General features: G+C 37.2%; 3 protein-coding genes across 16 annotated transcripts in view; 2 read left to right on the plus strand and 1 right to left on the minus strand.

Moving 5' to 3' along the window:
• LOC113814998 (orphan steroid hormone receptor 2) overlaps positions 1-15035 on the plus strand; it is a 214340-nt gene extending 199305 nt beyond the window's left edge. For 7 of the 10 annotated variants that reach the window (XM_070130053.1, XM_070130059.1, XM_070130061.1 and 4 more), the window contains 10 exons: positions 3757-3904; positions 4100-4296; positions 4700-4909; positions 8245-8487; positions 8717-8838; positions 9258-9478; positions 9801-9969; positions 10202-10310; positions 10778-10935; positions 11195-15035. In XM_070130053.1, coding sequence (XP_069986154.1) covers positions 3757-3904; positions 4100-4296; positions 4700-4909; positions 8245-8487; positions 8717-8838; positions 9258-9478; positions 9801-9969; positions 10202-10310; positions 10778-10935; positions 11195-11287 — 1670 coding nt within the window. In that variant the 3' untranslated portion in view covers positions 11288-15035. The remainder of the gene's footprint in view (positions 1-3756; positions 3905-4099; positions 4297-4699; positions 4910-8244; positions 8488-8716; positions 8839-9257; positions 9479-9800; positions 9970-10201; positions 10311-10777; positions 10936-11194) is intronic. The other 3 variants (XM_070130056.1, XM_070130057.1, XM_070130058.1) reach the window with 2 other exon arrangements.
• A 77-nt stretch (positions 15036-15112) lies between these two features.
• Positions 15113-19676, minus strand: LOC113815001 (uncharacterized). Of its 2 annotated transcripts, none has more exons than XM_027367084.2 (2): positions 19455-19676; positions 15113-16402 (listed from the first exon to the last, which is right to left on the minus strand). In XM_027367084.2, the coding sequence occupies exon 2, from the start codon at positions 16392-16394 to the stop codon at positions 15795-15797; it is 600 nt and encodes a 199-aa protein (XP_027222885.2). In that variant the 5' UTR covers positions 16395-16402; positions 19455-19676; the 3' UTR covers positions 15113-15794. The 2 variants fall into 2 exon arrangements, with proteins under 2 accessions (XP_027222885.2, XP_027222886.2); XM_027367085.2 differs by lacking the exon at positions 19455-19676 and adding an exon at positions 18638-18804.
• Trp1 (translocation protein 1) overlaps positions 18926-27500 on the plus strand; it is a 19742-nt gene continuing 11167 nt past the window's right edge. The window contains exon 1 of one of the 4 annotated variants that reach the window (XM_027367082.2): positions 18926-19300. In XM_027367082.2, the coding sequence (XP_027222883.2) occupies positions 19265-19300 (36 nt within the window). In that variant the 5' untranslated portion in view covers positions 18926-19264. Of the gene's footprint in view, positions 19301-19807; positions 19966-27500 lie in introns of those variants that run through there. The other 3 variants (XM_070130062.1, XM_027367083.2, XM_070130063.1) reach the window with 3 other exon arrangements.

Consider the following 27500-nt stretch of genomic DNA (forward strand, 5'->3'; position numbering starts at 1 on the left):
TTAAGGTGGGGGGAGGGGGGAGGGGGGTCGTAAAGTTCCTGATATATATGAATGTTTTTTATATGTGTGTGTGGGTGTGGGGAGTGGTGGGGGGGGTGCGGGGGGAGGGGGTTAGTTTTTTTTTCTCTGTCAATGTTTCATTTTCTTTTCTTTTCTTTTCTTTTTTTTTATCTTGTCTTTGTTTTAGTTTCGTTTTCGTTTAGTTCTGATTTTTTATATGTGTATATTCCTTTTCTTTTTTTTCTTTATTGTTAGTTCTTTCTTTATGTATTTCTCTCTCTCTCTCTCTCTCTCTCTCTCTCTCTCTCTCTCTCTCTCTCTCTCTCTCCCTCTCTCTCTCTCTCTCTCTCTCTCTCTCTCTCTCTCTCTCTCTCTCTCTCTCTCTCTCTCTCTCTCTCTCTCTCTCTCTCTCTCTCTCTCTCTCTCCCATTCTTTCTCGTTATATCTTCGTCGCTTCCTGTATTTGCCATGCACTCCTTTCTCTAATTGACGGAGACATGAAGACTTATTCATGATCCACATTCGCTGCATGAGAGGTTCTCCCCCCCCTCCTCCCCCTCCCCTAACCTCTCCCATTTTAACCACACTCCCCACCTCCTACTTTGTCTTCACTTACGCTCTTCTCTCTTCTCATTTCCGCTTTTTGGTTCTCTTCCTTGATTCATGTTTATCACCCATACTTCCCCTTCTCCGCTCTCCACCGTTTCTCCTATCTGTCTCTCACCGTTGTTATGATTATTCACCTTCCCGCTTTTCGTAAGCTATGCTCCACCCCCCCCCCCCTTCACTCATAACCTCTCCTTCACCCACTCTTCGTCCACTTCTCACCCATATTCCGCCATTTCTCACCCACAAACCCTCCCTCTCCCCCTTCCCACCACACTCCCTTCACCCCCTCTTTCCCCTACCTCCCTTCACCCATAAACCTCACCCCCACCCCCACCAACCTCCCTTCACCCACACTCCTCCCCCCTTTCCCCTACCCTCCCTTCACCCATAAACCTCTCCCCACCCCCATCCCCACTAACCTCCCCTCACCCACACTCCTCCCCCCTTTCCCCTACCTCCCTTCACCCATAAACCTCTCCCCCTCCCCCCCACCCCCACTAACCTCCCTTCACCCATAAACCTATCCCTCCTACCCCCCACCCCCACTAACCTCCCTTCACCCATAAACCTCCCCCTCCTACCCCCCGCCCCCACTAACCTCCCTTCACCCATAAACCTCTCCCTCCTACCCCCCACCCCCACTAACCTCCCTTCACCCATAAAGCTCTCCCTCCTACCCCCCGCCCCCACTAACCTCCCTTCACCCACGCCCCGCCCACCTAATGACAGTCGGGTCGTGACACCCTTGGCGGGGCGAGTCGGCCATTCGGTTTCTCACGCCATGCATTTTTCGCGGCTTTTCTGGCGACCGCGGCCTTCCTCTGCAATTGCACGTCGTTCTCGTTTGTCGCTAAGTGCCTGAGTCGCCCCTTTCGTGTATTTTTCTCTTTTTTTATCTTTTTTTTCATTTTAGGGTGGTGTGTGAGGGGGGGTGAGGGAGGGAGGGAGGGAGGGAGGGGGAGGTTAGGTAAGGGTGCGGGTTTCGGGGTGAGGTTGGCTAAGGTGGAAATTAGGTTGAGTCGTTTGTTTTTAGTTTTTTTTGTTGTTTTTCCATATTTTTAGTTTTATAATTATTGGTATTCTTATTGTTGTTATTATTATTGTTTTGTTGTTGTTATTTTTAGAGGAACGTTGCTTAAAGTATAAAAAAGGGGAGTTAAAGGTGTTTGAATATTAGTACGAGAAGGACAACGCTTAAGAAGAAACAGGATAAGCAGAGTGCAATAAGAAATTTAGGGATAGGAAGAAATACACTTAATAGGCATAACACCACTTCTTAAAGACGAGAAAAGACCTCTCTCAATATCGCAAAAATCTTCTTTAGTTGGAGTTTCTAAGACCCAAGTGTCTCTCACAAGCGCCCACGTGGACGGAATTCGGACTCGACGGGGGCCGTAAAAGCTACGCGAAGACGATCGTCCGAGAATGCAGGCAGAGGGAGGTCGCTTTCCGTTCGTATTTTGCGACCGCGGAGGGGGTGGGGGGAAGGGAAGGGGGGGAGGGTAGATGGACTGGGTTATTTGGCATTATGAATTTATGAAATAATGTCCACCAGTCAGGCAAGGGTGGAGGGGGGGTTGTGGGGTGGAGGTGATGGAGGGCTTGGGGTGGGGTGGGGGTGGGGGGTTGAAGCGCTGAAGTGGTGAAAGGATTGGAAAGGGAAAGGAGAGAGAGAGAGAGAGAGAGAGAGGATTGGAAAGAGCTAGGAAACAGAGAGGAAATGAGAAGAAAAGAAAAGAATAGGAATACCAAGCTAGACTAAATACGTTTGAAAAGGGAAGGCAGAGGAGAGGATAAGAATGAGGAAGAGGGAGAATCTCGGAACGAAGCTAAGTCACCCGGGAGTCGATTCGTGTCGGCGGCGTCACCCCGTTGGGCGGTTCGGCATCGAGCGATAACGGCGGAGCGCGGGTCGGAGAGTGATTCCGTTTGTGCTTATCCTTACCCTCTCTTCTTCTTTGTTTTCGTGCCTCTTCTTCCCTTTCTTTTTCTCTCTCTTTATTCTCTATTTACTCTCCTTTTCCCTCTTTATTCACTTTTTTTCTCTCTATTCTTCTCACTAGTGTCTTCTCCTTTCTTTTAAACTTCTCTCTCGCATTCCTCTTCTTCCTCATCTTTTATCCTCTCTCTATACCTCACACCTCTTTCCTCTCCTCCCCACTTTAAAATCGTCCCCGTCGGCGTGTCCTCAGCCGTCCTCCCAGCCCCCGTCGGGAGCCTTATGAAATAACACTCAGCGGAGGGACGCGAAGGCGATCAGGGTGACCCGCGAGGGATACACGCTTGTGTGTAAAGGCTGTCCTAGGGGCGCGGAGATCTTTGTTTTTTTTTCTATATATATACGTAGATAAATAGTATACAGTGTGTGTGTGTGTGTGTGTACGCTTTTCTCCATCGTTTGCTTCAAGTGTGCCTAAGAGCCGACTGGGTCTCGTTGTCGACCGTTTTCAGGGTGGTTTTAGATGACGAATCACCCTGAAGACGCCCCAATCCCTCTGGCGACGCAGCGGAAGGTGGGTCTTCGGCAGGAGATCGATAAGCTGGAAGGCCTCGTTAGGGTCAACAGTAATTGTCCGGTCACACTCGTGTTGCAGCGGTCAGCACGGCGCGACACGCATGGGAGAGTCACGCGGAAGCTGTTAACGCTGAAGGAGAGAGAGAGAGAGAGAGAGAGATAGAGGTGAGAGGTGAGAGCTACGGATGCACAGAGCAGTTCATTTCTTTCGCGGAGGGAAATTTGTACACGGAAGTGTTTCTGGGCTGAAGTCGAGCCGAGTGGCGGAGGCTCGGGAGAGAGATGTTTTTGTTTTTAAAGTATCTGTTTGATTAAATTTTCATGTCTGCAAGATTTCGTAAGGGAATGTTGAATAAAGAAAGAAAGTTGGCGTGTTTTGATGTGTTGAACGAGGCGGATTGCCTCTGCTTATGCTTATGCTTATAGGGGATCGGTTGCAGGTGGACATGTGTTCAGGACTAAATAGCATTTGTACATAAAACACCCAGCATAAACATCTACATTTAGCATATTGTGTCACCGCTTTTATTTTAATGTTTGGTAGACAAATAAAGTCTCCTTGTCCCATTTTTGTTATCAATGTACTGATTATGAAAACAACTTTCTATAGTGATGCCCCTTCTCCCTTCCAGGCGACCTCGTGGACAGCACAAGCGCTTTATCAAATCCTCTGCTCGTGACGACCGCCGGCGGCCTCATGGTGACCAACCCGGCTCTCTTCACACACACCATGCTGAGTGCGGCGCCCACCCTCCTGCTCGGCAACTCTCCCGTCCTGGGGTAGGCTTCCTCTCGTGTCCTGCATGGCCCTGTAGATAGTCCCGGGTGTCAGGGGATATTGTTGATTCTTTAGTCAAGGGTTATGATGATTACGTATATGAGAAAATTTGTGAAAGCGTAGTTTTCTGCGGAGAGTTATGGTATGCGCGCCAAAGCGGTATCCTCGAAGATTGCTAACAGTGTCCTCGTTTGCAGCAGCGACTGGATGGGTCGCCTCAAGGAGCTCCAGGAACGGGGAGGCCTTGCAGCCGCCGCCGCCGCAGCAGCAGCAGCCAGCTCAGGCAGCGACATAGAAAGTGGAGATCTTGACAACTCGCGGCAATACACGTCTCGCAATACAGGCCAGCCCGTCGCCATGGACCTGTGCGTTGTGTGCGGCGACCGAGCATCAGGTACGAGTGGCGACAGCCTGTGGAGGAATGATTAACAGTGGGGGAAAGGAGTTAGCTTAGGTGTTTATGAACCGTTTTTATGCGGTGAAAGGTTCATTTTATTACTTGTTTTTGTTTTTTAAATTGGATATATAATTACTGTAAATTTTAAGTAGGGATTAAAGTTTAACTGGAAGAGATGGCAGAATTATACTTTTCTGTTTTGTGATGATAGTAATTATAATTTTATAAAGTTAAAAGGTATTGTCGATTTCTTGGTTGATTCCCTAGCCAAACCTGTTAGTAAGCAAAACCAATCAAGAATATCCACAAGAAGGAACGCATACACATTGGATTCACCCACTTCAACCCTTTTTTTCTGTCAAATCGATCCCGAAGTAACCCCCAACCTTCCTTTGCTCAGGGCGGCACTACGGTGCAATCAGCTGTGAAGGTTGCAAAGGCTTCTTCAAGCGCTCAATCCGCAAACAGCTTGGTTACACCTGCCGCGGGAACAAGACGTGCGAGGTCACAAAGCACCATCGCAATAGGTGTCAATACTGCCGGCTGCAAAAATGTCTGGCGATGGGCATGCGCAGCGACTGTAAGAACGATACTAAGGATTTGTACAAAAGTTTGTGGTGTTTTGTCTTTTGTTTTCTTAGTCTTAGGCACCCTAATATTAAGATGGTGGCCAGAGCAGGGGGATCAAGCTAGGTCCTCGACATACGAGTGCTGTTCAGTGGAAGAGTGAATACTACTTCCTTTGTATTTTTTTTCTCTCATTATCTTAAAAAAACGTTTAGCTGGACTTAATTTGCTTCTGTCGCGTCTAATGACAAAGTAACATACATACATGTTTGCTTTCTGTTTGTTTGTCTCTTGTTGACAGTCCGTTTTTTTAACAATTTAACCATAAATGTAATCTTGTCTTGTTCTGGATATTAACCAAATAACAAGCTTCATCAGAATGTATGAAAATGTAAAATAAGGCTTTAAATATTTGGATTGCAAACTATTAAAGGGAGTCAGCGCCTTCATACTGGCTTAGTTACCATGTGCCTACCAATGCACCATTCTTATTATTATCATCATTATTGTTATTGTTATTATTTTTTTGATTATTTATTTGAGCTTGTACTCTTCAATGTGTATGATTGAGACAGCAGATAATAATAGATACATTTTTATTTAGAGTAATTCATGTAGATTGGTGACTGTACTTTGATATACACAGACAAGTATATATCAACACTAGTAGTGTAAGCATATAATTATAAGTGCTTAACACCTTGTACTATAGAAACCAGCCTTTACTGAAGCCACCTCACAGCAAATCTTTATAAGTAGACATTAGAACATCCTACATTGTTGACCTATAGAAATTACCCACAATATCCTCATATAAACGCCCATCCTGTATCCCTCCCCCTGTACTGGCCGCCACACCCCTGTGAGCGCACACGCCTCTGTGCATGATGCGGAGATGCTACAGCCACACTGGAACCTTGGCCACTGATGCCACTTGACCTCTGACCCGACAGGACTGGTACCCTCATGACAAAGCTTTCCTATGCAAAAATATAGCCTCATGTATTGGTGGTAAGTGCAAGCCTAATCGGTGGAGAATCCAGACCCTCAAGAGGCATTTCAATTCAGGAGTAATCACCCAGTTTGAGAGAATTTGTTTTATTTGCAAGGATATACACTAACTGTTATCTCAGATGCAGCAATTGTCTTAAAATGCTTTTCTTGCATACCTGTTCCACCCAGAAACATAAATATAGTTTTTTTTAAACACTAAGGGAATTTTTAGGATAATAAGAACTTCATATGGTAATTATAAGAATTGCTATGTTGTTGAAGGATATGTCATAAACATCAATAATCAGGGACTTTTGATCAGAAAGGATTTTTTTTTCTCTTTGTTTTTTTTTTTTTTTGTAAAATATTTAAGATCTTTTCCTTTTGTGATTAGGGGAATAAGTTGGGAGATAAAACAATTAAATTTTAATTTCATTAAAACATGTCGATTTAATTACCAATATAAGTAGGTGAGCTTTATTAAAAATTACTCCAGTTTCTTTTTGCTAAAATAACTATTGCACAATAATGGGTGACACTATGGTCAGGTTACTGGTGGTTTGGCGGCATGAGCATAAAGCATGAATGACCGATTGTTGAGACATTTGGGTAACCATACAAAAGGTCAGCTATGATCAAGGTCAGATGGGTCAGCATGTCATGACTCAGAAGCATTCATACCCTCGCCTCTGCCTCGTGCAAAGCTGCGTGTCGCTACTCAGGCGGTGACCAAGGAGGTTGTCGTGACTTGGGCCTCTGAAGGAAGTAATAATTCAGTGGTATCTGAGGAAGTCAGTCTAAAGTTTTAGTCTCTGACTTTATGATACCACTGGTTATGGCTTCAAAGGGGTACTGAGCACAAGGATCTCTTCCCTGTTCCACTGCACACTGTAGCCTTCCTTCAAAATGATATGCCCTCCTTGCTCGTTTATACTGTTGCCATGTTGTATTACTTTTGGCATGGCATGCACCTTAAGGCCCCTTGCAGGAATGAATCATATTAATTCAAATGGCAGTCATTTGGGATGGAAGTACTGCAGCAGTGTAGTTACGTGCATGAGACATCAGTGCCTTCCACACACAGCAAAAGGTGATCAAACTACATATCACCTTTTGCTACAGTGTGAGAATGATGTCTCATGTAAGGTACAGGGTTCAACTCTGAGCAACACTACCCATCATGGTGCACATTGGTGTCTGGCTTCATAAACTGTACATTTCACCAACAGAAGTGTCCTGTCTTGATACTTACACTCATTGTTCATGGGGAGACTGATGGGTTTGTGTTTGGCAGAGGTTGTAACAATGATCTTTCTTTCACATCTGAAAACAACTTGATTAGGTTCTCGGTAAAGAGTGGAAAAGCTAGTCAGAACGTAAAGGAAGGTTTTCCAATCTCTGTTGGTCATTGAATCTTGATGAATGGGAAAATGGTGGTTCGTTTGCCCCGGTACCATTGGTGGGTGGTATTTTCCCCTACTCTTTTTACCTTCTCTCATCACACCCACTTTCTCCTGTTTTATATCAAGCAGAAGAGGTATCATTGCCCTCAGCACCTTTCTTATTCTTGGATAATGGCACCAGCATTCTCAGGTCCTGGGATTGATTCTGAAAAGAACAAAAAGAGAAGTACATCAACAAAGCACATTCAGCATTTTGGGATATTTGCATATGAGAATGTCACAAATTCAGGTCATAATCTGGGAGATCACCGACTGCACACACGCGTTGGTATTATCACAAAATTGGCCGTTGTGTTTAGTTCATATGTATCTTCATATCCTCTTTATGCACAAAATTTTTCATTTCTGTGCACAGTCAAAAATCATGACCTGCAGGTCATTTCTTGAGCTAGAGTCTTGGGTTGTCTTTTTTCATTTCAAATAATCTTAAAATTATATGTTTAAATATTTATCAGTGGACTTCAATTTAAATTTTTCAAGAGGAGCAAAATTGAGCCTAATTACAAATCTATTGTCATACTGTTGTTCTCTGATGTGATAAGAATTTCATTGATGATAATGTAAGGATCATATAATTGTAGGTTATGAATACACAAGTTTAATGGAAAGTAGAGAACTGTACATGGCTATTGTGTATGAGAGTCAATGTTTCAGCACTGTGTAGTTGCAAAAATAAGTAAAGTAGTTTTGATATTTTTTGTTCTGAACTTTGTGTATAATAAAACATGTCACTATTTCTTTAAAACAGTAAACAGATAAGAAGTGTTGAATCCAAAATAGAAAATAGTGAAAAATCAAAAATCAGGATGTAACCAGTTCATCTCAAGAAGAAATTTAGTTTACTCTAAAGGCATTGGTAAGCAAACATAAAATATGACTAACAATATTATTTTCCTCCACCTTTCTCCTTGGACATCCTTAGCTGTCCAATCGGAGCGAAAGCCAAACAGCTTCTTGGGTAGCAGTGACCGCCGGGAAAAAGAAGGAAGCCCACCCATATCAGTTAACCCTCTTGCTGGGCTAGAGTCACCCACATTAGCTTCCAGCAAGACCCCAGTCGTAGGGAAGGACATTCCCTCCCAACCCCCAACCAGCCTTGCTGAACTTCACCAACAGATGGCAAAGGCTTTTGAGGGAGCCTTCAGTAGAGACGCCAAAGAAGCAGGTACTACTTGCGTGTCTGAGATTATTTAATTCCTTGGCACTGGGTGACTGCTGTACATGTTATTGTGATTTCAGTGCCCTCGCCTTACCATTTTAGTTGAATAATAAAAATTTGACTAACTGGTAGGTCATGGTCTTAGTTACTAAATGTGTCACTTGTTAAAGTTCGTTTTAGTACTAGGAGTTCTAGGGTACAATGTAAAGTGTTTCTAAACAACTTTTTTTTGCAGAATGGCATGAGAGTAGCAACGGTGATATACGGCGAGATGATGATTCTCCAACAGCTAATGGTGATGATGACAGACAAACAAAGGATAAGCAAGTAACAAAGGCACTAGAAAACTTGTCAAAAGTGAGTAGCTTTTTCTTCTTAATTTATATATAGTAAAATATGATGATATTTAATAGAGAGCATGTTGTAAAGACAATAATCAGTGTCAGAACATTAGATATAACTAGAAACACTTAATATACTATCTGATAAGTAAATGTGCAGGTTAATCATATAAATGTGTATTACAGTATATATGTATGTGTGTGTGTGTTTCCTTACTTTATAATTTATTACATATCTGTCTGCATTTATGCATTGTTTATTTCATGGTCAAATATAAGTTGAGAGACTGACACAAGTGCACAATAAGTGGCATGAATCCATAAGAGGGAGGTTCATTATTTATATCTCAATGAATCATCAGCTTCATACTCATCCTTTACTAATGCGATTGGTATTTAGGGTCCCATTGTATAAATATAAAATTTTCTTTCCAGTTAAACGGCTCAGAGAATGGGGAATGTGACGATACCGAAAGTGATAGTACCTATGAACTGGATGGCCCTTTGCTGGCGGACAGCTTAGTGCCATTCAACTTAACCGCTCCGTCCCCAATGCCCGCCTACCTCAACGTGCACTACATCTGCGAATCAGCATCTAGATTGCTTTTCCTATCTGTCCATTGGGCTCGCAATATCCCAACCTTCCAGTGCCTCAAGTGAGTTTTTTGTATATCTTTGTATTTAGTGATATATTCATGGGTATTTGTTATATAAATTATACATATATAAATGTATGCAGATATTTTATTATGAAAAATTAATGTAAGGTATTTCGTAAAAGCTGACTTGCAATATTTTAAACAATAATGTATCCAAACAGAATGAAACTGTACTTAGGTAAATGATCATCAGCTGTAACCATCTAAGACATTAAAAATTAAATTATACTTTTGAAAGTATTCATGATTAAATAATGTTTTCAACACTTGCTTTATAAATCTAAGAAATGTTAACTAATTACAAAAACTTCCTCCACAGCCAAGAAACGCAGGTGACGTTGGTTCGGGGTTGTTGGTCAGAACTGTTCACATTGGGCATGGCACAATGTAGTAGGATCATGTCCCTCAACACCATTCTCACCGCAATCGTCTCGCACCTTACACAGGCTGCGGCCAGTGAAAAGCTCACACCTTCCCGGTTTAAACAGGTTCGTGTGACAGGTCTTCATTCAACATATTCTGGAAATTTGAAACCGAATATTGTTTGTTGTGTTATAGCTAATTTACATGTTTTTGTAGTGATAATCCTAACTGGGGGATGTTGGAAAGAAAATTACAAATATTGTTTTTTTGTGTTAAAGCTCATTTATATGTTGTGGTGATGTGGGAATTTTGAAAGGATAATACAGATCATAATGTTTTTTGTTTTTTTTCTCTCAGGTTTCGGACCACATAAGTCGTCTCCAAGATTTTGTAACAGCCATGACAAAACTTCAACCAGATGAACATGAATACGCTTATCTTAAGACCATAGTGCTCTTCCAGTATGGTGAGTTTTAGTTAATTTTTGATTCTGCATTCTCCTCTTTTTCTTTCTTCTTCTCTTTCTTCCTGTAAAATCAAGTAGGTTGTAATTTCAGATGTTACAAGCATATGTGAATGAAAGAGAAGTAAAAACTTGCATAGAGTGCATAAGAAATGTGTATTTTAGAAACTGGGGTAGAAAATCCACTGTACTGCTAGTGTTTAATATCTATCATTAAGTGCAAAAATGTAAGTTAATTTAATTATATAGATAATTACTTTTTTCTTTATTTCTAAAGGTTAAGTAACTGAATTGAGTCCAATTTTGACAAAACAAGAATAAAAATAGCATGTGATATTAACTACTCTAAAAAAACGTACCTTTTAACTGAGGCAGTTTCTGTATTAGGTGAGCCTCTCATCATGATTTTTTGTTTGTTTGTTTGTGTATTAGTTTTGCCCCAAATACTCACACTCCTTCTTCTCCTTTAGAAAATATCCAGGGAAGCAAGAGGAACCAGATAGAACGACTACAAGAAAGGGCAGCTCAGGAGCTAAGGCATCATGTGGAAGACACATACCCAGATACACCCGAGAGATTCTCCAGACTTCTCCTAAAGTTACCTCCACTCAGAGCACTTCAGCCCCAGGTATCAAAGAGATGGATGTCGAATCTGTATTATTGGGTGTAATTAAGATATCTTTTAGAAATATAGTTCAGTTTTATTGTAGATTGTTTCAATGAGTGGAGTTTAAAATGTTTATTTTCTGTAAGATATTGACATGAGCAATTGACTCGGAAGATTTTAGTTTGGTACTTGATACAAAACCTTGTTTAGATAAATATTATTTACTTATTTTTCCTCTAAATCCGATCAACTTTTAACTTTCATTTCCTTTTTTCCTCAGGTTATGGAGGAGCTGTTCTTTGCCGGTCTAATAGGAAATGTACAGATAGATTCTGTCATCCCATACATAATGAAGATGGAAATGACAGAGTAGTCAAGTGGAGTGACAATGATACAGAATTATTGGCCAAAGAAAGTGTTACTGTCTTGATGATAGTGAGTGCTGGGTAACGACGGCTCAGCATAACAAAGACAGTGCCGTAGTTTGTATCTGGTCAGACTCCAGAAGCATAAACAGAGAAAAACAAAAGACATTTTCCAAAGTTATGGTGTGTGTGGACCTCGGGCTTTGGGGCAAAAAAATGCAGTTTCATCTGAAAAAAAAAACTGGAAAGTTACAATAATGGCCGTGACGGTGATTGGTTGAGGATTATTTTAAAAGTAAAAATGAAAAATAAAAGAAGAAACCAGTGACTATTGTGCTATGGATTTGTACTTGATGGGCTTTTCCTAATGAGAAGGGTTTGAAGGTGGATACAACAAGTCCACACATATTTGGCCGTCATACTGTTTAACTAATTGCTAAAATTCTCAATAACGTGTGGATCATTGTTATTTAACCAGAATTCCCTTTCTTGTTTATCTCCATTGGATCAGGGTACTTTCATAAGCATTATCTTAAGTAATTTTGCAATTGATGTGTAGTACATTTCTCAACACGTACAGCCCAACACTGTATAATAACATGAAGACTGTTTTTCATTATCAGTACAGAAATGTGATTATAGGCCAGTTTTTACAATTGCTCCAGTGTTCATGGAAGACAATGACTGCAGTCAAGACAAGCAGCGACGAGTCACGTCCTTTTTTTTCATCAAACTCATTCATGTTGTACAATATGAATGCAAGCTTTTACCAAATTTCATGATCACACTGGTTTTGACCTCATTGAAAGAAAAAAGAAATATTACAAGTGCTGATCATGGAATATCGGGGCTTCCATGAAATTGGTAGGACCAGCAATTTAGTAAGATTTTTGTATGGTGCATTTCATGATCAAAAGATTGTGAAAATACAAAATCCCTCTGAGAGCTGTTTTAAAAGTTGCTGGTTGAAGTCATCGTTAAGTAAGTCAAAGGATGACCTTCATAACACAGACCTGAATTGTAATACTGTAACACAGAAAGAGATACATGTATTAGGTGATTCGTGCAGATGTGTGCATGTGATTATCATAAGTCAAAATAAACCAGAAAATATATAAAGGGTCCAGATAGCCGATTCTCTCACTCTCAAAATGGTCAAAATGTGCTTGTCTTTCCATTTTAAGGAATCAACCCATCATGTCAAAAATTAATAACAAAAATGCCATGGCATGTAATTTAAGCAGGATGGGCAAAGGGCATAAAAAGTACAGTTGCTGGTTTAGATTAATGGGTATGTTAAAAATGAATTATTGATTGCATCACTTTCCAACATTTCGGTCATATTTTTCAAACTGGTTCTTGTTTTGATGTGCTTCAAAGAGATAGAATGTGTGTATCAAAACCAATAATTCATTTTATAAACAATCCCAAAATTTATTTTCATATGTTGATAAAAGTTGTACTGAACCCACATAGCATTCTATAACCCTATTGCATCAAAAGATCCAACTCACTGATTTGTACAGTGCATATGTTATTGCAACTGCAAGGTGTATCTTATCTCTCTTTAACCATGTTTTCAGATATAATAATGATTTATTATTTTATTGTAATTTTTTCTGTATATAGGGTGGTGCTTCTATTGAACAGATTTTGTGTCTAATTATTTCTTTTATCATGATTGGTACATTTTTTGTTTCCGTTTTCAATATAGTATGCAGTACTATAAGATTATGTCAGTATTATTTGTAACACAGTGAACAGTGAATGGGACTTAAAGAATACTACTGCCATCCTTTCTTTTATTCTTTTTTTCTTCAGGACTGGCATGTAATCACTCAATGTTTGACTGTGTGACATTTCAACTTCTGTCTGATTTCTCATTAGGTCCTTTCTTATTTCACTGCTTTCTTTATAACTCAGAATTTAGGATATTTTTCCTCTTTTTCTATTCTTACAATATCAGGATGATTAACATGGTGACTGTGAAGACTTGCTTTTTCCTTTTTTTCTCACAAAAGTTGAGCAAATACAAAATGGTGGATGTAAACTACTTGTTAATTTTGCAGTTTACTCTTTTGCTGCTGAACAAACAAACAACTACTCCTGATAATTACTCTAGTCTGGCCTCATCAGATATGTTTGGCATTATAATGTTGCTTTAGAAGTATAATACTGTACCATATTAATTCTTCCATTTGTTATCGAGTCAAACTGGTTGTAAGCTCAGCATTGTTGACGACCGACAGTTCTCTTTTTCCCAGTTCTTTAAGGAAGAAATTTTAGTCGTGGTGGTCATCAATTCATGTTGAAGATTTTATGTTAACAGGATAAGAGCAGGCACTTTCATTGGTTAGTTGTTTTACATTGACTTTGTTGCAGAATTTGGTTTCATGAAGGCAATTTGGAAGACAAATTATGAGACAGCAGTTTATTTTTGAAGGAAGAATAAGCTAGTCAGTGTATAGCAAAAATATTGTTTTGAGTAAGACCAAAATTGATTGCCTGTGTACACAAGACAAACTGACATGTTCTGTAACAGAGGAAAGGCAATGCCAACCTGAGTACAGTATTGTATTCAACCAGTTAGTGTCTACTTTTATCCAGTGATTATTAACTTTTCTAATATATATATTTTTGTTTTTTGTTTTTGTTTCTTTTTTATCAATTAATTGAGGGATAATAATATGCATTGCCAAGAAATTGACACAAAATACATTTCATACTTTTATAAAATGCCGGGCTTTATCCCCGTTTTCCCAGGCAACCCAAGAATGCCTGTGCGTATCCATATACAGTAGGGGATAAAACTCATTTAAAAATAAGTGTTGGAGTGACATCCCTGATCTTCACTCAACTCCACACCAGAATCACACAAAGCTGAGGCTACAAAGCTCATGCTAGTTTAATTTGCCTGGACACTGATCACCGGTGAAAAGTGTGCATTTTGCTGTCTTTATTTTTTTCCCCTTTTTTTAATGTGAGACAGGAAAGGCAATTCTGAGCTTTGTGGAGATGCTGTCTTTTCACAAAAGAACTATGAAGAAAAGAAGAAATATTTCAAAAAAGAAGACAAGCCTCAACCCAAATCAAAGAAATGGTTAAGAATTGCCGAGCTTGTCTGGAAGTACTTTACTGCTAATCCTACAACACTGTGGAAAATATATATATATATCTCGGCAATTAAATCATGCAAGGTTCTTCCGTTATATTGAGTGAATTATCAAAAATTACAGACTTTCATAATGGATATGCCTTAAGAAATACAAATCACATTTTTGTATATGAAAGATTAATCATATTTTTGTATGAAATTTTGGAAAATAATAAAAGTTTCTGCTGCTCATGTACTGATACACAATGGAGCTTCTCAGTTGTGCATATGTGTGTTGTGATGAGGGAAGGTGATCCTTAAGGAGATGCTACAAAAGGTTCATGATCGCTCGTCAAATCACATAAAAATCTTTGGGAATTTGAAAGTGAACACAAAAGGTAATGGTAATTGAGTACATTACTTGTGATATATTTTATATGAGTGTAATGATATGTACACTGCTAACAAAATAATTAAGTTTATATTTCGGTGTCTCTTTCAAGTACCCAATATTTTTTTTTCTTCACTCAAGTATTTCCTTGAGAAACACCCTTGTATATATCATTTAAGAACAACAATCATGAATCGTTTGTCTATTTCATTACTTCTCTATGATGTAATTATGTATTTCTTAACATAAAATCTAAAAGACAAAGCAAAAATTTGTTTTATTTTACCCAGAAGTAAAGATTAACTTTGTGTGTATATATAATTTTGATGGATTAACAATAAAATATTCATTGTTTTAAGTATATTTATATTTTGAAGTAATAGCAGCAACAATCATACAAAATTTAAATTATCACAGTTAAACTAGAATGTAATGTACTGACTACATAATTATCACAAGATATTGCACTTCAAAATAATCTGTGGTACATAACACTTTGTGAAGAAAATAAATATTTTTTTTACATAAATAATTTTAGCCATCTATTACTATAAACACCTATTACTGATATGTATAAATACTATGGCTAAATGATATCAATTATCTTTAGAATCCTATCCCAAATGTGTCCCGGAATAGTAAAACTTTCCCGAAATAAATTCAAGTGCAAACTTGAATCCTGATTTCTTCCTTGTGCAGACTAGAAGCTTTTTTAATTAATTCTCTATAATTTTTATGTTAAAACTGACATATAACTCAACTTTGTCAATTTGAGTAAACATTTACAAAACCATGATAAAAGGTACCTGAAAAGATAATGTGGTAAAAGATTATCATTACTAGAGTCCATCTTCACTGGTTCTCTACATTTGCATACATTGACAATACTGCACATTTTTTGAGAAACTTGAAAATCTGACAGATTAGTGGAATTAATTAATAAAGCTGTGTACTGGTCATTCATTGGAAATGATACTATCTACAGAAGTACAGAGAAACTGGTAATATCATGGACTTATCACATCTTACATTACTTATACTTGTGCAAACATTTCTTCAGGGTCATTCCAAAGACCATATTATAAGGATGGACATACGTAGTGTCATTCCCATAATTATCAACAAGTTTACGACCTTCATTGGCCCATTTAAATATTGAGCCCTCCAGGTTAAATACTTGCACAGGGGTAGTGGGTTTCACATTATCAACTTGGGTTTTCAACTTTCTAGCCAAGTCAGAAGACCTGTATCCAAGGGAACAGTAACATACTATCTTGAGCTCCTCTTCAGGCTCCTTTTCGTTGAATGGCTTCAAGATCTCTTTGAGGAGTTCTTCAACTTCCTCTGCATTGAGGTCGTCCCTAATTCTCCTAGCCTTTTCGAGATGACTCACTTTATACTCGTCTTCCTCACGAACGTCAAGTAATATTATATTATCCTGATGCTTGAGTTCATTCGGTTCCGGAGATCTTGCTATTCCTTGCGACTCGGGAACCATCTCAGAGATTTCACTTGCAGAACCAGAACTCACAGTACTGTTTTGTGAGCCTAACCAGCTAGCAAGTTCCTCGGTACTAATGTGGGTTACGTCACTGTACTTGGTTCGGACAGCAAAGAGTATAGCCTCCATCTTCTATCCTGGGAAAAGAAGTGAAAATATAATATTTCCGAAACGTACCAAATTACAACATATGTTTCCCATTTCGTTCCAAATTATCTAATATCATAAATGTACATGCGCATACATTCAATAGATTTAGATCAAAAGTAGTACCGGCTATATAAAACATCGATATATAAGGTAACGAAGATGACTATCTTAAATGATAAAGTCAACATTAAAAGACGCCATGATCTGGTGTGACTATTTGCTACGCAGTTTATAAACCAAAGCAAGCTTCTTGCCGATTAAAGCAAGGATCATATCTGCAAGTAACGAAATCGTGCTAAACCTTCTGCACTGAAGATTATCGTACTTTTATTTTATCAACTGAAGCAATTAAAACATGACGTTTAGTAATAAGTTCTTGTATTGGGGTCCCTCGGTGTTACCTAAATGGATGTACGCAAAGGTAGATAATGACATGTAAGCTTGAACTAGTTACCAAGCAGAGCGGCAAGGCACCTCGGTCCTCCTTTCACAGACGGACATCAAAAAATTGCTTGGTTGAAGTCCGACGGCATTTGCTTACAAGCATTAACTTCAGAAATACATGTTTGAAGTTGATGATGGTGAAGATGAGGATGCTGATGTATTCATTACTGGTGTTATTACTGATTATAGTGAGTGAATGGTGTTAATGATGGCAGTGACATGGTGATGACAGACATTATAGTAGCAGTAGTAGTAACAACAGCAATGGAATCAAGAATAATAATGATAGTAATGCTGTTAATAATAATAATAATAATAATAATAATAATAATAATAATAATGATAATGATAATGATAATAATAATAATAATAATAATAATAATAATAATAATAATAACAATAATAATAATAATAATAATAATAATAATAATGATAATAATAATAATAATAACAATAATAATAATAATAACAACAATAATAATGGTAATAATAACAATAAAACAATAACACCAGTATTACAACAACACTAACAACAACAACAACAAAATAATAATAATATTATTAATAATAATAATGATAATAATGATAATAATAATAATAATAGTAATAATAATAATAATAATAATAATAATAATAATAATAATAATAATAATAATAATAATAATAATAATAATAATAATAATAATAATAATGATATTAGTAATAATGGTAATAATAACAATAAAAACACCACCACCACCAACAACAACATAATAACAAAAATAAACATTACCAAAATAGACGAGGTTGTGGCGATGTATTAAGAGATTTTAAACATGATGTTTACAGAAAACACCAGGATTTCCCCAAGAATATAAAGATCACGTTTTTCTAATTTGATTTTCAAGAAATAAAACAAATCTTTTGATGGTACATGATGGTTCGTTGGGAACATCGTCATCAGTATCATCATGATCTTTATCATTATCATTATTATTATCATTATTATTATTATCATTATTATTATTATCCTTATCATTATTATTATTATTATTATTATTATTATTATTATTATTATTATTATTATTATTATTATTATTATCTTAATCATCAATATCACTGTCATTATTATCATCATTATCTGTCATTATTATCATCATTATCGTTATCTTTATTTCTCTCTTTTCTATCAGTGTACCATTTCCTTTTTCTTTAGTAGCAGCAGCAGCAGAAGTAACAGTAGTAGTAGTAGTAGTAGTAGTAGTAGTAGTAGTAGTAGTAGTAGTAGTAGTAGTAGTAGTAGTAGTAGTAGTAGTAGTAGTAGTATGATTATAATGTATATAAAAAATAATAAGGAGACCAGGAAAATGAAGGGGATGGGGCAGAATAATAAGAAGGAAAAGAAAGTCTGTCGTTCTCGTGGCCTACACTATGGCATACTTTGCCAAACGTATCGCTGTAACGGGATGCTGTCACTACGAGTATAATTTTTACAGTCCACTATACATATTTACATTCATACACAAGCGCACGAATTTACAAGCAAAGACACACGCGAGCACACATGCGCACACACGCACACACGGACACGTACACGCACGCACTCTCACGCACACACACGCACATGCGCACGCGCACGCACACGCACACGCACACGCACACGCACACGCACACACGCACACGCACACGCACACGCACACGCACACGCACACACATACACACACGAGTCTATTTTATGTATATGTTAATCTGCGTGTTAGTGCATGACATGCATATACAATTTTATAACCTGTCTATACCTGTGCTCGTTCACATGACAGCGTGTACGTGCCAGGCTGCTGCGTAATACTTCCTGGTGACTGCATATTTCATGACATTCTTTCCCCCATAAATGTCAGAATCTCTCTCGTGCACAAATATGTTGTTGATGTAAAAACACACACAAACGAGCTTAAACACCGTAGTGGCTTGTTTTTTCTTAAATCCGAGAAAATTAACTGACAGTCTAAAAATAACGAAAGTATAATAGATAAAGAGATAAGAGAAGGCTTATCATTCGCCACCAAAGAGACATCGCTATTATTCACATATTGTTTATGTTAATAATCGTTTTTTTCGTAACTATCATATGCCCGACTACATCATGATATTCTCTTTTTCTTTTTCAGCGGAAGGAAGGAAGAACAAGACAGTGCAAGGAATAATAAAAAGTGAAATACGAAATAAGCGTCCGCCACACAATCAAATCAGAATCTATAGTCTTGCGCGTCTGGCATTTCATCAATATTTCTTTCCGACCTTTAACAAAAACAAAGTGAACAATCGGTTACATCAACAAAATGGAAAATAATTACAACATCGGCTTAATCGTCTAAATAGCACGGGGAACACAATTTCAACCTCTCCATTGAGATGTAAAGGCGATCATGGCCGAGAAGAGGAAGTCAAGGAAGAAAGTCCAGGTAATTCATCCTGTTAAATCACCCTCACGTCACCAACTTCCTCCAAACAGCCAGCTCCAGCCGACACACGAAACCTCCCTCTATCCGAAAAAGCCCCCAAATCTGACTGCCAAGGTCACCAAAGGACCCTAAAGTAAGGTCAAAGTCAGCGTACCTGTAGAAACAGCTGTTCCTTGTACGTCACTGGGGAGACGTCTTCGCAGGGGCGTCTTCAGCAACGTTCCAGGGGGAGGGGGGCTAGGGGGTACCAGGGGGCTTAGGGGGGGAGTTCATTGACTCCTCCCCCTTTTAGAGTGACGGTGACGTAGTGAATGCGGGTTGGTGTCTTTTGGGGCTTTTTAAAAACCAGGTAATATTTCTCGTGCTACAATAGCGGGGCTTTGACAGACCCGACTCTCGTACAGTGGGAATAGAAACCGTACATGCGTTATTAAAAAAAATACTCCCTCTAAATATCTATTATTCTTGTAATAATATGAATAAATAAACAAGAAATTATTCTATCCGATGAGACGGGCACCTGCACAGAGGGAAGAGTTTCCAGAGAGATCCAGACAGGAGAGACATACAAGACAGTGTTACACGTCATACCTTAGAGAGAGAGAGTCAGCTGTTGCGCCTCATTTCATGCTGTAACATCCGGAATGGCGAAGAAAAGGCTCAAGGTACTGGGAATTCTGGGTTTTCTGTTGTTTTGGGGATAATTCGAGGAGATATTTTGCTCCTAAGTAGGTTATTTGATTAAAAATGGGGAAGGTTTTGTAATGGTGATGTGGATGTATAGGTATGGAGGTCAGAGCAATGCATGTGGATTAGTTTCAGGAAAATATTTTTAGGTATTTTTTAGTGGATAGAGATATTCTTTTGGGATTATTTCATGTTTTTCTTTTATATTATTCATGTTTCTTTCTCTTATTATTTTGTAATGTTATGGTGTCTTAGAAGGAGCTCTAGAAATTTGGAATTAGATTAGTTCAACAGCTGGCTTGCTACCTCACAAAACTAATTACACATGGAATTTTCCCCATAAGAATTTCTTCAGGATGTATGAGGCAGACAGAATATTAATTTTCATGTTAAGGTAACACAAGATAAAGAAAGATTGAAAAGAAACTTGAGAAATATGAATAAAACAGACAGTTTGATAGAAAATTAATATAGACCTTTGTGTCCAAATATCCGTGGTTTGGCAATTAAAATGTTGTATTTTTGTGGCTTATTATGTGTTGAAGATAAAGTACATAATAAAATTGAATATTATGTAAATCATTAAGATAAAATGGCAGGTGATTCTTTCTGTACAGAAAAATAGTGAACACAAATCCCATTCACAAAACTTAACATGTTGGACTTTGCCGTTTGTGTTTTCGGGACATCCACAGTGCCTTTCAATATCTCAAAACAAGAATATCTTCTCGTAACTAACTTCTCATAACACACACTTGAAATTTGGTCGTGTTTGTGAGACACGTTCCTCAGCTTTCGAATTGAGATATTTTCTTGTAATTTCATTGCTTGCATTTTTTCGTAATCCACATGAGACTTGATGTGAATCATGATAATTAAAATATTGTTGTAGTTCAAATAATCAGCATAGCACTAGTACATTTGGATATCCTTATTTGATGTTAAATTACTGGTGAGATTTACAAGTGTAGGTATCTTCTGCATTGCATTGTCTGATAAGGATCTAATCCAAATTCCATTGTACCAATATGTACAAGATTTGGAGATTTGTTGGTCTACGCCAGATTGCCCAAAATACACATGCTGTGATGATAATTTTGATCACTGCAAATGTGTTTTGACCCTGTTTGGTTTTAAGTATTATCCTTACATACTTACTAAATATCCAATATAAGATAATCAATAGTGTTTATACCTCAAATGCTTAAATGAGAAAGTATTTTTTTTCTCTCTCTCTCTCTCTTCTTTATCTATTTACTTATCAATTTTTTGTATTTCAGTATGGATGTACGATTTTGAAATGTATTAGGAGTCTTTATTCGTAATACTTTGTTACTATTTTTCACAAGATGCCATGACTAACTAATCACTAGCTAGTAATGCTTTGTTTGAAGGATCGTGTTAAGACAACTAGTTGAATGTTATTGTTAACTGTGACTGAATCTGAGTTGTTAAATTCATGCATATGATACATTTTCACCCAATGCTGCTGGGTGGCATGTATGTAAATGCTATGGCTGTTGTGGACAAAGTAGCAGGGGGCACTGTATCACGACCATTCCTGCACCATCAGCTCATCGGATGGAGCTTGTTTTTCAGCGATAGTAGCAACATCATTTCTATGGTTAAACTTTTATGCTTGTAATAGAATCAAAAGCAAAGGTAAATATTCATTTTTTCAAAGTTTTATTAAATGATTACAAAATATAAGCTTTAAGGTGCCTAATGTTGCCTGCAAACCATCGAATGAGTCAGGTGCAAACATGGGAAAGTTTCAGTGTACGCCAACAACCCCACATTATGTCCACTTACCGAATTTTGAATGGGTAAATTGAAACTATGGAGAATATTTGTAGAATGTTTATATGACTGATTATCTATTGCTGTTTCTGCTGTTCTTGCAATTGATTTATTATTTATGTAATTCTCATTGTTGTAATATTATCATCATTATTATTATTGTTATTGCTAATTGTTACTATTGTTGTTATTATTATTGTTATTGCTATTCATTATTTTGTTACTAATGATTGCTTATTTTTGTTTTTATTTAATATTATTACTGTTATTTATTACTATTATTATTATTGTCAGTATTATTGTTATTGTTGTTATCATTATTGCTATTACTTTTTTTTTGTATCTTCTTCATTAGTGTTATTGGGTAATTGTTTAGAATGTCTTCGCACAGTCAGTCAGAACAATTTTGATATGGATGGATTCCTCTTACACTCTAGTATACACACACATACATATAGGAATTATGCCACAGAACCACCCAAAACTGCTACATTCTTGGCCCAGATAACAGGTAGGGCAAAGTACTAGGATAATTGCCATTTAAGATATTAATAACATAAGACCACAATAATTCATAATACCATTTAATAACTCACTATAATATGACCCTACCTTGGGGGCTGCTGCCCCCAACCCCTGCCTGATAACAAAGAATCCTCAACATATCCATAACAGGATAGAGCATATGAATACGACAAGATATAGCCTAGGCATTATAATATACTAATGTGATTGATAGATGCAGCTGAGCTGCAAGGGATCTCAGGTGGGGTTGGGAATGGAGCATGTGATTCTCTCATACTTCATTCTGCTGTACATACTTAGAGGGTTCTTTGTCTTCCAGAGAGAGGGGTTGGTGCGTGAGAGCCCCCCAGGGGGGTTATAGGGGATACAGCTCCCTGTATTACAAAAGTAGCAATTTATTCATTGTATGTTATTACCATAGTTATGTATTTACTGTATTCTGTTTGTATTTTACCCCACAATTTCCTTGGTACCTCCTCAAACCCTTCCCTGCTATTGGGGCTATGATTGCGGATAATAGGGGTTTCTGTGTCAATATGTTTGGATAGTAGAGAGTGAGAGGAAGCCATCAGTACCAAAATCATCAAGATCGGTTATGTGAAGGCATTCTGAATATTTAACTGTTATTGGTAATTATTGTTACTGTTGTTATAACTCCCTCACCTCAGGATATCCCAATGCCATACCAAGCCACATGGCAGGCTTTTCATGCAGGCAGATTGCATGAGTTAGATGTTAGAAGCAAGATGGCATATATTTTGCTTGATCTCTAAGCTTTTTGCTGCTGAGTACATAATTATTTTATGAAATGAGGCTAAAAAGAGGCTATCAGCCTACTTTTAAGGGGCACAGTTTTGGCCAAAGCACAAACAACTATGCACATATCCACCATGAGTGGGTTAAAAGTACAAATTTGGGTAACCAGGTAAATTACTTTACCTCTGCTCATCTGGAATACAGTACGGTAATTGTTTACAAAGTGACTGCACCCCTCTAAAACTAAACCTTCCTTTTTTTTCTTCTTCTTCTTCTTCTTTCTTTCTTTATATATCAATGAGTGTAGATTTTATCTCTCTTTTTGACAGTCCTTTAATTTTCCCAATCTTAGTGCAGTCATTATTAAATGAAAACCCATGATTCTACTACCAGTATAATAATAGTGATATAATAATATGACTGGAGAACTGATTGATAAACAGCAGTTTTAAGTAAAGCAATTTGCTTTGTGTTGTACTTACTATTGTTAATAACATTGTGATAATCATAAGATCAGTGACAGTAATAACAGCATTAATAGCATTCAAAGTAAAACATTCACAAAAACTTAAGAAAAGGGGAAATCGTATGAGTTTAGGTCGGCTGACTAAATTGACACCTTGGTAGCTGAATACTTGTGGAGCCGTCTAGGTCTTGACATGTTTCATAAAGCAGAACTATCATGTACAGCTGCAGACATTTCCAACTGGTATACCCCTATTTTTCTGGCAATACATATGTAGTAACCAGTATTTTGTGAATGGAATGCTCTTGTTTGAATGGAAGTCTGTGAGTAGCACTTGGTATTTCGCAAATATATTCACTGGCAACTAATATCAGTCTTTAGAATTATGTTGAAAAGTTTTGAAATATTACAAAGTTTTGTCAAATAACAATCATATTTCTTGAAATGTGTGGTATTTTCCTTAAAAAAGAACAATTGGAAATGTTATAACTAGAACCTTGAGCATAATCTTGATAGCTAAACATCAGTGACAACATTTAATTTCAAATTATTTTTAAACAAAAAATGCCACCCCCCTTCCTCCTACACCCTCCCAACATACCCCACCCTCTCTACCGCTCCCACTTGAATACTCACACGAATCTTCTCTATCACAACAGTGTCCTTCTCCAGACCCCTTCCCTCCAGGCATTCTTCCTGATACTTCACTGACTTCCCCAGTTCCCCTTTCTCATCCCCTGGATTCTTCTACTTCTCCAACAGCCACCTCTGTTTTCCTTGAACAATATCCCGATTCCTTCCCCAGTCATAGGTACACTACAATTCACTCAGTAACTCTACCCCCTTATAGTCCCCCTACCCCATCCCAAAATACGTCATCCTCTCAACCACCCAAACCAAAGCCCCCTCTAAAACCCCATTCTTTTCCAAATATCTCATCCTATCAACCAACCATACCACCCAAACCAAGACCCCTCTCAAAACCCCATCCTTCCCCACTGTCCCTCCCACTCCCTCCTGCATGCACATGTGAATCTCTTTTATCACAGTACCCTTCCCCAGACCCCACCTTCCCTATCGAACCTGTGTACACTACTCCTTCACCTACTCCTGATTCTTTATCTCAACCCTCAGTTACTTCATCCCCTATTACTAAGACACTATCTACCTATCTTCAATTATCACCTATTATCCCTATTCCTTCCATAATCACAGATACAATGCAATTCATTTAATTGCTATACCTCTTTAACCTTTCCCAGTTATTAATCACTGCTCTACTTCATTTACTTCCCTCCTTTCCTTTTTTGTTACCATACTGTCCTATAACACCCACCAATCTTTGACTTCTAACACCTTCCCCTCTTCCCAGATTCTTCTCCTATTCTTCAGCTGCTATCTCAATTCTTTCTTGAACATTTTTCATATACCTTCCCCAGTGACAGATACACTATAATTCACTCAACCGCCCTACCTCCTTAACCCTCCCTTTTATACTAATATCTGCTCTAGTTCACTTGTTCCCCTTTTTTCCCTTTTCACTTCCATACTATCCTATAACACTTTCAAACCTTTAACATCTAACACATTTTATCATAATCTTTAACTCTCCTTTGCCCTTTCCAACGCAATACTTTACCATAGTGGTATATGACCTTTGATGTCTAGCACATTTATTTTCAAACATAAAACAGTATGTACACATCATGAATAGTATTATTTACTGAAAATAAAAACATGTTTACTGTTCATTTACACTGTAGGTGACAAGCATTGCTTAGGCACAGTTGTCAAATCTGTGAAATATTGTCATTATTTCATGGACATCTGTTGCAGATAAAAGTCAGTCTTTGTTATGAAGTTTTATGATTTGTATGATAATGACATTCTGATATGATTTCCTCAGTCAGATTTCCTTCCTGTTCTAGATGATTGGAAAATTATTTTAAACAATCACAGTCAGCGTTACAGACCAATGTCTCTGCTGCATGGAATACTACACACTACATATGTATAGCCAGATAAAAATTGTCACCTCCAGACTCATGGTGTATCAGTTGAAAATGTCCACAACTGTATATTACTTTTTCCCGGCAGCAGGAGGTTAATAATGTTGCAGCAGTACCTTGACAATTAGTAATTATAACATGGACATTACAGTTTTTGAATTTAAGTGCTGTCATTGCTAAAAAATTGAGCAGTGGAGGAACCAGTCACTTCTTAGTTTGTCTTTAAACTGTTAAATTTTTCATATTTATTTCCATAGGAAATTCTTAGTTTGCAGGATGAAAGAGTAAAAAAGAATGCTGTTTATTTTATGGTTTGATTACAAGAAGTACAAAGCAGCTTTTATATTTGTTAGAAATAGGGAAATCAGTTTTACTCAGTAAAGTATTGTTTCATGTTAAAATTATGTGTAATTTTCCGTGCAATGGTTGCAGAGCTGAAGACTTTATCATTATTACCTGCCTGGTAAACACAAAGGATTAGCATTTGTTTGCCTTATTGTTTATCTGGTTAGTGATTTGGCATATAGACACCCTTTGTACTGTAATAGACGCATAAATTTCCGTTGAAGTACACAAAAGATGAAATAGAAAAGTACTGGTATTAACCACAATCATACTTTGCAAATACAGATAACATTAGTAAAAAAGAGAAAATGGCCAAAACAGGTCTTACTCATGCTGATAATAGTAGCATGTTCTCCACCCAAAATGCTGACTCATTTATATTTATGTTTATCTCTTAACTTTCCTTATGCATTTCATATTCTGCCTATCATGACTAGACATATTGAGGGTGCAGGATCTTCTGTTTTATCCAAGCAAGTGAGTGAAGCGTGCAGTGAATAAGTTAAAGAAATAGACGTGATGGAATAGACACAGATGCGTTTGACTCCAGACAGAAGCTGAACCTAGTATCGATGGATATACTTTCCAATATCGTCACATGAGTATTTTTATTTATTTTTATTTGTTATTATTTTTTGTTTGTTTGGAAATAGCTTTGTCTACAAAAATTTAGATTTAAAAAGGGTAGAATATTGATATTTGATAGTTTAAGAAACTTATTAGTCTTGCATTAGGTAATTGTAATATACTTTATATGTTGCTTATATGGTATATGTCATTTATCATGTATATCAGAGAAAAAAACATATTCTCCGTAAAAAGGATGTGTATAACATCTTCAGTCAGACAATTTTTTTCATTTGTTCTTTTTACTAGTATTTAACCCGTTATCGCTGGGATGGGATGTACGATTCTAAGTTTTGACTGTAATTTTAGTTTATTTAATTTGTTTACACAGATGTTTCTACAAGAGTGTTGTCACTAAAAGTTAATTACTAATCTTATCTATCTCATCTGTTTACACTGTTACTTGATGTTCAGAGAGATTTTTTATTATTATTATTGTTAATACCTTAATAACATTATAATAATGATCACATCAGTGATCAAATTAAGTGTCAATATTAGTAGCACAATGAAAAAAATGTATATAATTTTTAGAAAGATTCAAAGTCACAAAGACAAGACTTTTTGACTCCTTGATTACTACATGCATATGAATCCAAGTGGTCACAAAATTCACAGAGCAAAACTACCATGGACAGTGTATGGGTTAAGATAGAGAAATTTTGTATAATAGGATATATTTAAACTTGAATATTTGTATAAATATATATAAATATGTTATTTTCATATTTATTTGTTCATATTCATGAATATTTATAAGTAATCTAAATGTAGAGCAGTTTTAAAGTAGAAATCAGTTTTTGTATCAATAGTAATGTTATTCAGACTGGATTTTAAACTATGCAAGCTTCATTTCAATGGATCAGGTAGTTGTAGGTTATTATTAAATAATAGGAGATGCACAAAATACATGTTAGAATTAGCCATATGAATTCTGTTTTTCATATTTTGAAAGGTGGTTTCAGATGTCAGGAAAGATGAAACA

Source organism: Penaeus vannamei, chromosome 14 (genome assembly GCF_042767895.1).
Source record: "Penaeus vannamei isolate JL-2024 chromosome 14, ASM4276789v1, whole genome shotgun sequence".
In the NCBI taxonomy this organism is placed as follows: domain Eukaryota; kingdom Metazoa; phylum Arthropoda; class Malacostraca; order Decapoda; family Penaeidae; genus Penaeus; species Penaeus vannamei.